The 16,609-nt window shown below is 39.7% G+C and overlaps 1 protein-coding gene across 3 annotated transcripts in view; it reads right to left on the bottom strand.

Moving 5' to 3' along the window:
- The window catches only part of TEX49 (testis expressed 49), a 41,752-nt gene that overhangs the window by 12,065 nt on the left and 13,078 nt on the right, over nucleotides 1-16,609 (bottom strand). The window contains exon 1 of one of the 3 annotated variants that reach the window (XM_025284070.3): nucleotides 15,457-15,602. The exons of the other annotated variants lie outside the window; for them this stretch is intronic. Coding sequence (XP_025139855.2) covers nucleotides 15,457-15,535 — 79 coding nt within the window. The 5' untranslated portion in view covers nucleotides 15,536-15,602. Of the gene's footprint in view, nucleotides 1-15,456; nucleotides 15,603-16,609 lie in introns of those variants that run through there. 3 annotated transcript variants of the gene reach the window in all.

Genomic DNA, 16,609 nt, shown 5'->3' with positions numbered 1-16,609 from the left:
AGAGTGAGGATGGGAGAGGGCATTTTAGAGATTTGAGGAGAGAATAGATGTGAAGTTGCCTTGAGGAGCAGGAAAGTGGCTAGGGAAATATAATAGGATTATCAGGAAGTCCCAAGTGCCCTCTTGAGATTTGTGGTTATTGTTTCTAATCATTCTAGGAAGACTAGATGTCCTAGGAGGAGAGCCATACACACATACCTTTGTCTTGACAGATTGCCCTGGAGTTCAACACTCCAACTCCCTTGAGTTTCATAGCCTTATCCTAAGCTTCTAGAATCAGCCTATGTACCCCAGAGCTTGGTCACATGAGTCCAGACTTCAGTTCTGGGGCAGCTGAAGTGGCTTCAAGGGAATACTAGAAACAGAACATAATTGCTATTGAGTGGAATTTTTACATAGAAGTCTGAATAATACAACTGAAACCAAACTTCGCAGAGGGTAGTCAAGTTCCCTGAATGTCTTTGTGCATGGATATTTCAGGATGTACACAATTAAAATGACTGGTGAAGAACATACAATATGCTGCCACTTTATGGCAAAAGACACATGGATTGAAAATGAGGGGATGGAAAAAGATACTTCATGCAAATGGAAACAGTAAGAAATCAGGGGTAGCAATATTCTTATTAGACAAAATAGACTTTAAAACAAAGTCCATGAAGAAAGACAAAGAAGGACACTATATAATGATAAAGGAATCATTATATTACAAGAAGAGGATATTACATGTGTTATTAATAACATATATACACCCAATACACACCCAACAAGACAAAATGGTTCTCTGAAGAGGTATTACAAAATAGCTGAAAAAAGAAGAGAAACAAAAGGCAAAGGAGAAAAGGAAAGATATACCCATCTGAATGCAGAGTTCCTAAGAATAGCAAGGAGAGATAAGAAAGCCTTCCTAAGTGAACAATGCAAAGAAATAGAGGAAAACAATAGAGTGGGAATGACTAGAGATCTCTTCAAGAAAATTAGAGATACCAAGGGCACACGTCATGCAAAGATGGGCACAGTAAAGGACAGAAACAGTGTGGACCTAACAGAAACAGAAGATACTAAGAAGAGGTGGCAAGAATACATGGAAGAACTGTACAAAAAAGGTCTTAATGAGCCGGATAACCACCATGGTATGTTCACACACCTAGAATCAGACATCCTGGAGTGTGAAGTCAAGTGGGCCTTAAAAAGCATCACTACGAACAAAACTAGTGGAGGTGATGGAATTCCAGTTGAGCTATTTCAAATCCTAAAGGATGATGATGCTGTTAAAGTGTTGTACTCAATATGCCAGCAAATTTGGGAAACTCATCAGGGACCACAGCACTGGAAAAGGTCAGTTTTCATTCCAGTTTCAAAGAAGGGCAATGCCAAAGAATGTTCAAATTATTGTACAATTGTGCTCATTTCACATGCTAGCAAGGTAATGCTCAAAATCCAAGCTAGGCTTCAACAGTATGTTAACTGAGAACTTCCAGATGTACAAGGTGGATTTAGAAAAGGCAGAGGAACAGAGATCAAATGGTCAACATTTGTTGGATCACAGAAAACCCAAAGGAATTCCAGAAAAATATCTACTTCTGCTTCATTGACTAATCTAAAGCCTTCGACTGTGTGGATCACAACAAACTGTGAAAAATTCTTAGAGAGATGGGAATATCAGACCACCTTACCTGCCTCCTGAGAAATCTGTATGCAGGTCAAGAAGCAACAGCTAGAGCCAGTCATGGAACAATGGACTTGTTTAAAGTTGAGAAAGGAGGCTGTATATTGTCACCCTGCTTATTTATGCAGCGTACATTATGTGAAATGCTGGACTGAATGACTTGCAAGCTGGAATCAAGATTGCTGGGAGCAATATCAATAACCTCAGATATGCAGATGACACCGCCCTAATGGAAGAAAGCAAAGAGAAACTAAAGAGGCTCTTGATGAGGTGAAAGAGGAGAGTGAAAAAGCTGGCTTAAAACTCAACATTGAAAAAACTAAGATCAATAGCATCTAGTCCCGTCACTTCATGGCAGATAGGTGAGGTAACAATGGAAACAGTGAGAGACTTTACTTTCTTGAGTTCCAAAATCACTGCAGATGGGTGACTGCAGCCAAGAAACTAAAAGACACTTGCTCCTTGGAAGGAAAGCTATGACAAACTTAGTGTATTAAAAAGCAGAGACATCACTTTGCCAACAAAGGTCCATCTAGTTAAAGCTATGGTTTTTTCCAGTAGCCATATACTGATATGAGAGTTGGACCATAAAGAAGGCTGAGCACCAAAGAATTGGTGCTTTCAAACTGTGGTGGTGGAGAAAACTCTTAAGAGTCCCTTGGACAGCAAGGAGATCAAACAGGTCAATCCTAAAGGAAATTTCCTGAATATTAATTGGAAGGACTGAGGCTGAAGCTGAAGCATCAGTACTTTGGCCACCTGATTCAAAGAACTGACTCATTGGAAATGGCCCTAATGCTGGGAAAGACTGAGGGCAGGAGGAGAGGAGAGTGGCAGAGAATGGGATGGTTGGATGGCATCACTGACTCAATGGACATGAGTTTGAGCAAACTCTAAGAGATTAGTGAAGGACAGGGAAGCCTGGCGAGCTGCAGTCCATGGGGTTGCAAAGAGTCAGACGTGACTGAGTAACTGAACAACGATAACGGAAATACACCCAATATGGGAGCACCTAATACATAAAACAAATACTAACAGATATAAAGGGAGAAATTGACATGAGTTATGTGTACATATGACGTATGTGTATATATATAAATATACGTGCATATATACATACACACCTATATATGGTAAATATTTCAGTAATAGTAGAAGACAGCAATGGCACCCCACTCCAGTACTCTTGCCTGAAAATCCCATGGATGGAGGGGCCTGGTGGGCTGCAGTCCATGGGGTCGCTAAGAGTCGGACACGACTGAGCGACTTCACTTTCACTTTTCACTTTCATGCATTGGAGAAGGAGATGGCAACCCACTCCAGTGTTCTTGCCTGGAGAATCCCAGGGACGGGGGAGCCTGGTGGGCTGCTGTCTATGGGGTCGCACAGAGTCGGACACGACTGAAGCGACTTAGCAGCAGCAGCAGCAGGAGACTTTAACACCTCACTGACATCAAAGGACAGATCTTCCAGACAGAAAATCAGTAAAGCAACAGAAATCCTAAAGAACACAATAAAACAGCTGGACTTAACTTATATCTACAAGACACTACATCCAAACAAAACAAGCAAAACAAAGAACCAGGACTTCTCTGGTGGTGCAATGGATAAGGATCTGCCTGTCAATGCAGGGGGCACATGGGTTTGATCCCTGGTTTGGGAAGATTCCACATGCTGAGGAGCAACTAAGCCCATGCACCACAACTACTGAGCCCATGCTCTAGGGCCCACAAGCTGCAACTACTGAAGCCCACGTGCCTAAAGCCTGCACCACAACAAGAGAAGCCATCACAATGAGAAGCCCATGCACCAGAACGAAGAGTAGACCCTGCTTGCCACAACTAGAGAAAGTCCGTACAAAGTAATGAAGACCTAGCACAGTCAAAAGTAAAAATAGATAAATAATTTTTTAAAAAAGAACCCAGAGTACACATTCTTTTCAAGTCTCAAGGAACATTTTCTAGAATAGACCACATAATTTCACACGAAACAAGACTCAACAAAGTTAAGAGGAGAGAAATAATTTCAAGCATCTTTTCTGACCATAGCAGTATGAAACTAGAAATCAACCAAGGGGAAAAAATGCTTGTTACAAATGGGAGATGAGCCACAGGTTTCTGACTGGGATACAGTGAAAGTAGTCTGTGATCAAAGTGGGAGTTGGAAGTGCTTTGCTATAGTTTGGCCTTGAACTGCTTCTAGATTTTGAAATTCGCTCTTAGGAAGTTCTTGCCTTACCTCTACATATGGCTGGTTCATTCTCATTCTTCATGAAGTTGCTCAAACATTACTTCCTTGATTATTGTCTAAAGTGGACCTCTCCAAGTTACTCTCCATCATGGGATCTATGAACTCAGTTGCCTCCAAGAGTCAGGCAGATAACGAATGAAACAAACTGAGCAGGAAACTTGTCCAATCAAAATGGTCAGCTGCTACTTTGGCCATTCGTGCTCATGTGGGAACTTAGGGCCAGTGCGGCCAGTTCTAATCTTTAAGAGAAGTCAGAAATGTGGAATTTACATAAAATCTCCTGAGTTTTAGATGTTGGTCCAAATTTTTTCAAGAAATCACTCTGCAGGCTGAGTCTGGCCCTCTGGCCAGCAGTTTATAACTCCTGAGCCACTGGATCAACTCTCCCACCCTTATATCCTTTCTGTACTTGTTATACTTGTTATAATCTGTGAATATCTTGTTTATTTATTTATCATCTGTGTTAGTCACTTTTGTATTCCCAGTGTCTAACACTGTGCCTGGCTCAGTCAGTTCCCAAAAAATAAATATCTGATGTTGAATGAGAAGGGGAGTCTGGATTGATGCCCTACTTGGGGGTTTTCTGTGTACTCTGAATATTATATATATGAATTATAAATGTGTTTTATATGTATGTGTGAATTATAAATTTGTGTGTGTTTATATAGAGGTGTGTGTATATATATAAATATGTGTATACACACATACACATCTATAAATAGCAAATATTTTCTCTTAGTCTTTCTTTTATTTATTAAATTTTGGCCATGCTGCATGGCTTGTGGGTTCTTAGTTCCCAGACCAGGGATCAAACCCAGGTCCTTGGCAATGAAAGTTTGGAGTCCTGACCCCTAGACTAACAGGGAATTCCCCTCTTAGTTGCTTTCTTACCTTTAACTTTATGATGTCTTTTGATACAGAATTATAATTTTTTATTTAGGAAAGGTTGTCAATCTTTAATTTTAGGCTTCTGGGTCTTATGTCCTATAAGAAAGTTTTCTGAAATCATCCTGGGATTGTGAAAATATTTTACATTTTCCTCTAATATTTCTATAGTTTTGTCTTATATGCTTAGGTCTTTACATCATCAAGAATTTATTTTTGTGTATAAATATGAGGTAGATAGTATATTATGCTAATGATGTCTTTTTTTACTTAATTTACAAAGTGTTTTCTAAAAGTATCAAATGCCGTTTTAGTTCCTAGTGATAGTTGGATATAACTTTTGGACATACAGGTGTGATGTATTTATATTTATCTATTTCCTAATAGTAAATCCTCATTGCATTTCTGGAATAAATCCTACTTGATGGTATATGATTGTCTTTATTCTTGAACTTAATCTATTAGTGAATTTATCCATTTATTGGTCTATGGGTTCCTCTTTTGTACTGTATTCTGTATTGTTTTATGTTATTTTATCAGTTTGTGTTATTATAAAATTAATTGGTTATTTTCATTTTTTTCTATCAAGAATGGAATTATCTGTTAACATTTAGAAAATATTTCCTATCAAAATTGTCTGAGCCCACATTTTGTTCTACACAACTGTAATAACTTTCATTTTCTCTTATGATTATTGATTTAATAAGTTTATACTTATTTATTTTTAAATCTGTCTTATAATCCAAACATTTACAAAAACACATAAGCCTCTTTTCACTTACTTGACAGTGTTCTTTGAAAGACAAAAGTTAATTTTTATGAAATCCAAGCTATCTATCTTTTCTTCTGTCATTTATGCTTTTGCTGTCATTTATTACAAAACATTGCCTAATCCAAGGTCATGAAGATTTTTCTTCTAAAAGTTTTAAAGTTTTAGGTCTTACGTTTATGTCTGTGATCCATTTTGAGTTTATTTTTGCATGTGGTGTGAGGTGGAGCCCAATTTCATTCTTTTGCATGTGATTATCCAGTTTTTGCAACACCATTTTTTGAAAAAACTATTCTCTCCCATTGAATTGTCTTGGCACCTTTGTTGCAAATCAACTGACCATAAATATAAAAGTTTATTTCTGGACTCTCAGTTCTATTTCACTGATCTAATATGGCAATTCTTAGGCCAACATCACTATGGTCTTGATTATAGAAGCTTTGTAGAAGAATTGAAATTGGGAAGTATGTCCTCCATCATTCTTATTCTTCAAGATTGCTTTGGTTATTCTGGATACCCTATATTTCCATATGAATTTTAGAGTATCTTGTCAATTTCTATCAGATATCATTATCTTTGGGTAATATTTCTTTTTTTTTTAACTGAAGTATAGTTGACATACAATATTACATTAGTCTCATTTGGGTGATATTTCACCACAAGGAATTCTAAGCTTCTAAAATATGTCTGGAAAGGGACCTCACATTTATTCCCCCCCTTATCCTAACTCACATATAGAATTTGGCAAATATTCAGGAATCTCTAGCTTGGTCCAGGACAAGCTTATCTAAGTTTTTAATTGATAATTCTTTACAATGCCCTAGTTCCTTGATGTATTTTAGAATATTAAATGTGAATAGCTTAATATTATAAATATTAGGAGCTCTTCTAAAGAAGCTCCATTGAATAGGTTTGCTAGATTATTTAATGTTCTGCATTTCTTCTGAAAAACATATTAAAAGATGCCTGAAACACTCCAGTTGCAGCCAAGAGCTACTCTCCAGCATACCTGCATACTCATGCTCCCACCAGTTGAACTGTATGCATACCGAGTCAGCTGTGATTTTTCTCCCCGCAAAATTTACTCCAGTTTTACTTTGTAATTACAATTTAATGATATATTACTTAAACTAATAGAATATGTATTTTTAAAAAAGGGTCAGTGGGTGCCTCCATGAGGTTTACTGCTGCTGCTGCTGAGTTGCTTCAGCCGTGTCCGACTCTGTGCGACCCCCCAGACGGCAGCCCACCAGGCTCCGCTGTCCCTGGGATTCTCCAGGCAAGAACACTGGAGTGGGTTGCCATTTCCTTCTCCAATGCATGAAAGTGAAAAGTGAAAGTGAGGTTTACTAGGGGCACCCAAAGCAAATAGTCCCAACCTTTCTCTATAAAATGTATCAAGCAAGAATTAAATAAACTTCTGGGATATTAAAAAAAGAGCAGTGATTTTGTATAAAAATGAAATTGAATGCTTTGGAAAAACTCATGCCTAAATTTTACACTTGGAGTTAAAATGGATGTGAGTTAGAAAACTACCATTTTGGAACTATCATAGAGATAACTGAATCATCAATAGATGCTAAAACTAGTAAGAAAAAGTTTGATGTAAAATAGGGTATTTACATTTTTTTCAAAATATCTTCCTGGAAATCACTACTAATTACAAAATAAAAATAGCAACTTTGAAACTGTTTGGGTTTCGTCTCGGGCTCTGAAGAGCTCTGATGCTGTAGTACTTTATGTCTCAGTGCAGAAAAGAATTCAACAAGAGACAAAATGATAGATAAGAAGTAGCTGATTAGAAAAGGACACTTGGAGGCTTACAAGTAGGTGGGCAAGGGGATGCCATGCTCTGAGAACTTACTGGGCTAGTTTTATAATCATAGGAAAAGTGGGGAGAGGGAGAAGGACTTCTTTGTCTTTCTTGAGTAGACGTCACGTTTCCATCATCAGCTCCTCCTCCAGGTTGGGCAAGGGAGTTTTCTTGTCCCTACATGGTCAAGCTAGGTGCACAAATTATTGTTTTTTATGTGTGCGGAGAGCATGTCCTAGGGATCATTAACTTACTGACCTCAATGGGCAGGATGTGAGTCTCATGCCACCACTGTTTTATTGTTTTGGGGCATGTCTTCTGCCGCTGTGTGGTTCTGTTGCTAAGCTAGTCTGCTTGGTTTCGTGGTTAAGCAAACCTGCTTTCTTAAGTAATCATTAAATTACAGGGTCTCCCATACTGTTTCATACAATCTCCCAGTGGGATTAACTACTTATTCACATATTTTGTCCCTTTACTCTGTCGCTATCAACTTGGCAGTGAAGAAGACTGGAAAACACCACCTTAATCAAATGGTCAAAGTTAACATCACCAATAATGGGACAAAATGACATCGCAAGCCTCCTGATGTGATGTATTAAAGATGTAATATTGCTTAGTCCTGCCAAAAACATTTAAACCTGATCTAATCTTGAGAAAGGAAGTGTTAGTTGCTCAGTCGTGTCCAACTCTTGGCAACCCCGTGGACTGTAGCCCACCAGGCTCCTATGTCTATGGCATTTTCCAGGCAAGGGTGGTGTCATCTGCATATCTGAAGTTATTGATATTTCTCCCGGCAATCTTGACTCCAGCTTGTGTTTCCTCCAGTCCAGTGTTTCTCATGATGTACTCTGCATGTAAGTTAAATAAGCAGGGTGACTATATACAGCCTTGACGTACTCCTTTTCCTATTTGGAACCAGTCTGTTGTTCCATGTCCAGTTCTAACTGTTGCTTCCTGACCTGCATACAAATTTCTCAAGAGGCAGGTCAGGTGGTCTGGTATTCCCATCTCATTCAGAATTTTCCACAGTTTATTGTGATCCACACAGTCAAAGGCTTTGGAATAGTCAATAAAGCAGAAATAGATGTTTTTCTGGAACTCTCTTCCATTTCCCATGATCCAGAGGATGTTGGCAATTTGATCTCTGGTTCCTCTGCCTTTTCTAAAGCCAGCTTGAACATCAGGAAGTTCACGGTTCACATATTGCTGAGGCCTGGCTTGGAGAATTTTGAGCATTACTTTACTAGCGTGTGAGATGAGTGCAATTGTGCGGTAGTTTGAGCATTCTTTGGCATTGCCTTTCTTTGGGATTGGGATGAAAACTGACCTTTTCCAGTCCTGTGGCCACTGCTGAGTTTTCCAGATTTGCTGGCATATTGAGTGCAGCACTTTCACAGCATCATCTTTCAGGACTTGAAATAGCTCAACTGGAATTCCATCACCTCCAGGCTTTGTTCGTATTGATGCTTTCTAAGGCCCACTTGACTTCACATTCCCGGATGTCTGGCTCTAGGTCAGTGATCACACCATCATGATTATCTGGGTTGTGAAGATCTTTTTTGTACAGTTCTTCTGTGTATTCTTGCTACCTCTTCTTAATATCTTCTGATCCTTAATTGGATCCTAAAAGGGAAAATTTTATTCTAAAGGACATTAACAGGGCAACTGGAAAAATTGGAATACAGACTGTAGGTAATTAGATAATAGTATTGTATCAGTGTTAAAATTGCTGAGTTTGAGAACTTATACTGTGAGTTATCTAGAAAAATGTTATTCTTCTAAAAAATAATTTTATTTATTTGTTTGTGGCTGTGCTGGGTCTTTGATGCTGCTCGGGCTTTTGTCTATTTGCAGTGAGCAGGGGCTACTCTCTAGTTGCAGTGTGCAGGTTTCTCTTTCTGGTGGCTTCTGTTGTTGCAGAGCATGGGATCTAGGGCATGTGAGCTTTAGTAGCTGCGGCTCCCAGGCTCTAGGGCACATGCTCAATAGTTGTGGCACACTGGCTTAGTTGCTCTTTGGCATCTTCCCAGAGCAGGGATTGAACCCATGTTCCCTGCATTGGCAGGTGGATTCTTTACCACTAAGCCACCAGGGCAGCCCCTAAAAAAGTGTTCTTATTTTTAAGAAATACAAACTGAAATATTTGAGAGTAAAGGACATAATATGAACTACTGATTCTCAACTAGCTGAAAAAAAATAGATGTTTATATATAGATATGCTAATATATAAATTATATATACACGAGGGGAGAGAGAACAAGCAAATATGGCCAAATATTAACAATTGACTAATTTGGGTAAAGGGTATAGGGAATTTCTTTGTACCAGTCTTACAAATGTTTATAATTTTGGAAATACATCACAAAAATCAGTTTTAAAAATGATTAACCATAAAGTTTATTTTCTTTCCCTCCTAAATTTCCTAAAATGACATCAAAATAGCAAAACAAGGACTTCCTTGGTGGTCCTGTGGTTGAGAATCTGCCTGCCAGTGCAGGGGACACAGGTTCCATTCCTGGTCTGGGAAGATTTCACATGCCATGGGGCAGCTGAGCCCATGCACCACGACTACTGACACCAGTGTGCCTAGAGCCCATGTTCCACAAGAGAAGCCACTGCAGTGAGAAGCCCACGCACTGCAACCAGAGAGTAGCCCCTGCTTGCTGCAACTAGAGAAAGCCTGTGCACAGCAATGAAGACCCAGTGCTGCCCCCCAAAACAAGCAAACACAAAAACAACAATGATAAAAATGGCATTAACCTTCAGGGGCAGAAAGAGAGTAAGGATACAGTAGCAAGATGATATATTTCACTGGAAACATTTTTTGAAAAATGGAAAGTGGATAAAGGGGTAGCAACTAACTTACCAGAATGTGCATGCATGAGAGCTATATCACTTCAGTCCTGTCTGACTCTTTGAAACCCTATGGACTGCAGTCCACCAGGCTCCTCTGTCCATGAGATTCTCCAGGCAAGAATACTGGAGTGGGTCATCATGCCCTCCTCCAGGGGATCTTCCCAACCCAGGGATAGGTCCCACATCTCCTGCATTGGCAAGTGGGTTCTTTACTATTAACACTACCTGGGAAGCCCCAGTTTATCAGAATAGGAAAAGTTTTAACTTAAGTCTGCAATGAAGGATATATCTAGAACTGACCTAATCTGCTTGAGAAACTCAAACTTTAGTATATAGCAGGTACCACAGAAGGTAGGAGTAAAAAAATAGGTCTGAGAACAGGGAGGTATTCACTGAAACTCTGTCTCAGAGCACATGGCACAACCAGGCTCATCATATTCACCATGCCCTAGCAAGGAGATAAAAGATTTCTCTGTCCAGAAGCCCCATTTCTGGCTATGTAGCCAAAGGCAATAAAAACAGGATCTTGATGAGAAATCTTCATTTTCATGTTCACTGCAGCATTATTCACAATAGCCATTTACAGAAGCTTAAGTGTCTGCCAATGAATGAATGGATGAAGAAGATGCAGTATAAATACATATACAATGAAATATTATTCAGTCATGGGAAAAAAGGAAATCCTGTTATTTGCAACCACATGAACGAACCTTCAGGGCATGATGCTAAGTAAGATAAGTAAGTGAGTCAGTCAGAAGAAGACAAATACTGTACAATCTCACTTACATGTGGAATCTATAAAAGTAGAACTCAGAAAGTAGAATGGTGGTCACCAGGAGCTGGAGGTGAGGGCATGAGATGTTGGCCGAAGGGTATAAACTTCCATTTATAAGATGAATAAGTTATGGGGATCTAACGTACAGCATGGTGATTATAGGTAATTAAATGGTATTATATATAATTGAAAGGTACTGAGAGAGTAGATCCTAAATGTTATTACCACAAGAAAGAAATGGCAATTATGTGATGTCATGGAGGTAGTAAAGCTAATGCTACAGTGGTTAACATTTTGCAATATATTTTAAATGTATCAAATCAACATATTGTACACCTTAAACTTACACAATTTGCTTGTTGTTGTTTAGTAGCTAAGTTGTGTCCGACTCTTTGCGACCCCATGGACTGTAGCCCACCAGACTCCTCTGTCCATGGGATTTCCCAGGCAAGAATACTGGAGTGGGTTGCCATTTCTTTCTCCAGGGGATGTTCCTGACCAGGGATTGAACACGTCTCCTGCTTGGCAGGTGGAGTCTTTACTGCTGCGCTACCAGGGAAGCCCAAACTTACACAATGTTATATGTCAATTATATCTCAATAAAAATGGGAAAAAGAGAAAGATGTCTTTGGAGGAACTGAATCTTGGAGGCACTGCACTCTGATCACCAGCTCTGAGGAGAGTTAGCTGCCAGGTTAGAACACTCAAGCAGCTTATGCGGAGGCTCATGTGGTGAGAAACTGAGGTGTCGTGTCAAGAGCCAGAGATGCCCGGTTGTTGATAAGAACTGAGGCCTCCAGCCATGAGATGACTGGAGCCCCTGTTGACACCCTGTCTGAAAACACACGAGAAACCCTGAGCTAGAACCACCTACCTAAACTCCTTCTGGATTCCTGATTCACAGAGACTATAAGGTATTACATGTTTTGTTGGTTTAAGCTTCTATGTTTTAGGGTAATTTCTTACACAGCAAAAGAAAATTAACCCAGAAGGTTGGAAGATAAAATTGAGGAGGCTCCCAAAGAGTAAATTTTTTAAAACCCAAAGGAAATATAGAGAAATATGAATAAAGTTAGAGGATCACCTCAGGTTTTACAGCTGATAAATGGAAATTCCAAAAAGAGAGAAGGGAGAAAATAGAGAATAAATTAATAAAGAAGTAATACAGGAAAATTTGTCAGAAATGAAGGGTACAAATGTCCAGGTTGAAAAAGCTCATGGAAAGTCTATCACAGTGAATGAAAAAAGACCTATACAGCAAGTTCCAACATTATGAAATTTCGAACACTTAGGGAACAAGAAAGAAAACAAAAAACTTCTGGAGACAAATACATCCTACACAAAAGAATACAGCTGGAAGTTAGAGGACAATAAAGTATACCTTCAAAGTTTTCAGAAAATGATTTTCAACCTAGAATTCCATATCTGGAAAAGCTGACAATCAAGTGTGATGGTAGTCTAAAACCATTCTTCACTCAAAAATATACCTCCGATACATTCTTAGAAAGCTAGTCAAGGATATATTCCAGGAAAAGGAGAGAGTAAAACCAAGAAAGAAAGAATCCAGGAAATAGGGAATAAAATCTTGGAGAGAGGCAAAAGCAAGTTTTAGGAAAGATCTATGTGTCAGGAATAGAAGGCAGAATGTAGGAGTAGGAGAGAGAAGTTTGGGAAAAAAGGAATTGGTAGATTACTTGTTGTGTTTTGAATGACTGGAAAAAATATCACTGGGCATTGGATAGAGTTGTTGAAGTAATAGCAGAGAACCAAGCAAATGGGGGAAAAAAAACACTGGTGGCAGTTCTTAACTCTAGGAATAAACAAAAAATTGAACAAAAAAGTTATTATAGTCAAATTAATTGCCTTAGAAGTAGACAATTTTTACATATTTTAAGACTACAAGACTATAGATATAAGCTTGTATTAGGGTTTCTACTGCTACATCTCAAATGACCACAAATTTAGTGGCTTAAACTCGTGGTTTAAGTGGCTAACACCCTGGTGGTCCAAGTGGCTAAAACCCCGCTCTCCCAATGCAGCTGGCCAGGGTTCATCCTTGGTCAGGGAACTGGATCCTATATGCTGCAACTAGAAGAGGATTCCCGTGAGCACCAACGAAAGATCCCACATGCTGCAACTAAGATGGGAGAGCCCATCTACCGCAACTGAGACCAGACACAGCCAAAATAAATAAACACTGAAAACAACATCATTCACTCACTATCTGACACTTCTATAAGTCAGAAGTCTGGCAGTCTCTACTTAGTCTCACAAGGCTGAAATCTAAGTCTTGGCTGGGCTGGGGTCTTATCTGGAGTCTCTAGGAAGAATCTATTTTCAGGTTCATTCAGGTTATTGACAGAATTCAGGTTTTTGTTGTTATAGGACATTGCTGACTGTCAGCTGGGGCACTTTCAGCTCCTAACTGCCACCCACATTCCTTGGCATGCAGCCCCCCTCCATCTTCAGAGCCCCACATGCTTCCAATCTCCAAATTCCTCTTTTTCTGTTAACTGGGAAAAACCACTCAGATTTTAAAGGGCTTGTGTGATTAGATTAGGCCCACTCACATAATCTCCTTTTTTTCTATGTAAAGTAACAATCACCAGAGTGTTTTCCATCATATTCAGAGGTTCCACCCACATTCAAAGGGGAGGGGATGATATAAGGCCAAGATTCATTGAGGGTCATTCTTAGAATTTTTCTTACCATAAACCTAAAATTGTGACATAACAATACTAGACGAACTAGGATGGGAGAGGGGAAGCTAAATTCTCAACTATCATTACAGGAGGGCAATATATAAACTAAAATGGAACATGGGAAATTAGTGAGTTAGGCCAAATGTGTTTCTATGAGAGAGGGTGATGAACTGAGAGAGGGTGATGAACTAATTTGGAGACAAAACTATCCTCACCAGGGCACAATGCTGTGACCTAGCTGGGTAGGGGCAAGTAGAGTGTAGGGCTATTAAGGGATTCCTGGGGTCTATTCGGAGAAGGCAATGGCACCCCACTCTAGTACTCTTCCCTGGAAAATCTTATGGATGGAGGAGCCTGGAAGGCTGCAGTCCATGGGGTCACTGAGGGTAGGACACGACTGGGTGACTTCACTTTCACTTTTCACTTTCATGCCTTGGAGAAGGAAATGGAAACCCACTCCAGTGCTCTTGCCTGGAGAATCCCAAGGATGGGGGAGCCTGGTGGGCTGCCGTCTATGGGGTTGCACAGAGTTGGACATGACTGAAGCGACTTAGCAGCAGCAGCAGCAGCAGGGTCTATTAGTGGGACTCTTTGTACAAATCTTACCTGAATGCTAAATACGTGAAACAGAGCTTCTTTGATAGGATTAGAGAACAGAGAGTGCCCAACGGAGTCCTACACAAGCTCAGTCCTTCTCAGCCTTAACTTTGTGCTTTATCCTTCCCCAGTTATCTCCTCCCTTTACCCCAATACCACTTTTGCAACAGTTCCTGCCCACACTTAATTTCCTTCACATGTGTTCTTCATTCTGCCTGGAATACCCTTTCTCTTTTATTTTCAAGCAATTCATCTTTTACTATCTTAATCTTGTCACATCTCCTGTAAATCCTCCCTTTAGAATTAGTCATTCAGTGTCACTTATTCATTCACCCTACAAATACATTTATTAGACCTCTATTAGATATGAGGTACTGCTAGGTATTGCAGATATAATACGGGTCTGATTATTTACTCACTGCCTACTAAAATTCCTTCAATAGTTCCTATAAAGTTAAAAGGTTAGCATGGATAACATAATCCTCAATTATCTGGCCCCTGCCTAGTTTTCAACACCTGCTTCTTAGCTCCTGTCTACCACTTGTCTGTACTCAAGGACTTGGAGCTCATTTAATAAGACTCTCAATTCTCTGTTCCTTTGTCTGTGCTGTATTCCCTTCTTGTCTACTTGGTTAATTCCAATCATCCTTTAATATTGAGTTCTAGAAGCATTTCCTGTGGGAGTTCTTCTCTAAAGGATCCTTGTATTCTCATTTCAATCTAATAGCATTAGGTACTTCCTCTTTAGTGGTTCTACAACATTCCATATTTAACTGAATCAAACACCATGTTGCAAATTTTTTTGTTTGCATACTTATCTTCATTGGATAGTCGGCCACTTTATGGCAGAGAGAGGTCTAATCCTATCTACCTTTGTAACCCTAGTCACCAACATAAAGTCTGACACATAGTTGGTGCTTAATAAATATTGATTAAATGAGCAAATGAATTCATTCAGTTGAACAAACTGGGTGTCTTAACAAGGATATTAAATGAAAGGAGAGGGAATGGATACTTTCTCTTCTCCATAATTTTAACTAGTGTAGTGGTTAATCTCAGGGGATAAAACTCTAACCCAAGGTAGGAAAAGAAAAGACTAAGAAGTGGCCCTTCTAACCCTCTATTCTATGTTTCCCTTACTTGTTTCTTCAGTTTTGTCCCTCTTCTTGCTCCGAAAGGAATTTTGATATCCTAACAGATGTAAGTTGAAGAAGGCCATCTCAGGTCCTTCCTGCCTTCTTCTAGAATGTTCAGGCTGGAGCAGTGGAGTCTGGTAACCATGGTAATGTCATGAAAAGGACATCTTTTTTTTGGGTGTTAGTTCTAGAAGGTCTTGTAGGTCTTCATAGAACCATTCAACTTCGGCTTCTTCAGCATTACTGGTTGGGGCATAGGCTTGGATTACTGTGATATTGAATGGTTTGCCTTGGAAACAGAGATCATTCTGTTGCTTTTGAGATTGCATCCAAGTACTGCATTTTGGACTCTTGTTGACTATGATGGCTACTCCATTTCTTCTAAGGGATTCTTTCTTTTCATAGTAGATAAATGGTCATCTGAGTTAAATTCACCCATTCCAGTCCATTTTAGTTCGCTGATTCCTAAAATGTCGACGTTCACTCTTGCCATCTCCTGTTTGAGCACTTCCAATTTGCCTTGATTCATGGATCTAAGATTCCAGGTTCCTATGTAATACTGCTCTTTACAGCATCGGCATTTACTTCCATCACCAGTCACACCACAACTGGGTGTTGTTTTTGCTTTGGCTCCATCTCTTCTTTCTGGAGTTATTTCTCCACTGATGTTGGGCACCTATTGACCTGGGGAGTTCATTTTTCAGTGTCCTATCTTTTTGCCTTTTCATACTGTTTATTGATTTGCAAGGCAAGAATACCGAAGTGGTTTGCCATTCCCTTCTACAGTGACCCACGTTGACCTCCACCATGACCCATCCGTCTTGGGTGCCCTACATGTCATGGCTCATAGTTTCATTGAGTTAGACAAGGCTGTGGTCCATGTGATCAGATTGGTTAGTTTTCTGTGACTGTGGTTTTCATTCTGTCTGCCCTCTGATGGAGGATTAAGAGGCTTATGGAAGCTTCCTGATGGGAGAGACTGACTGAGGGGGAAACTGGGTCTTGTTCTGATGGGCAGGGCTATGCTCAGTAAATCTGTTATCCAATTTTCAGTTGATGGGCAGGGCTATGTTCTCTCCCTGTTGTTTGACCTGAGGCCAAACTATAGTGGAGGTAATGAAGATAATGGTGACCTCAAAAGGTCCCATGCAGGCACT

The sequence above is a fragment of the Bubalus bubalis genome, chromosome 4, assembly GCF_019923935.1.
Source record: "Bubalus bubalis isolate 160015118507 breed Murrah chromosome 4, NDDB_SH_1, whole genome shotgun sequence".
NCBI classification, from domain to species: Eukaryota; Metazoa; Chordata; class Mammalia; order Artiodactyla; family Bovidae; genus Bubalus; species Bubalus bubalis.
The sequence above is the reverse complement of the archived record's forward strand: the minus strand, read 5'-3'. Positions and strand labels throughout refer to the sequence as shown.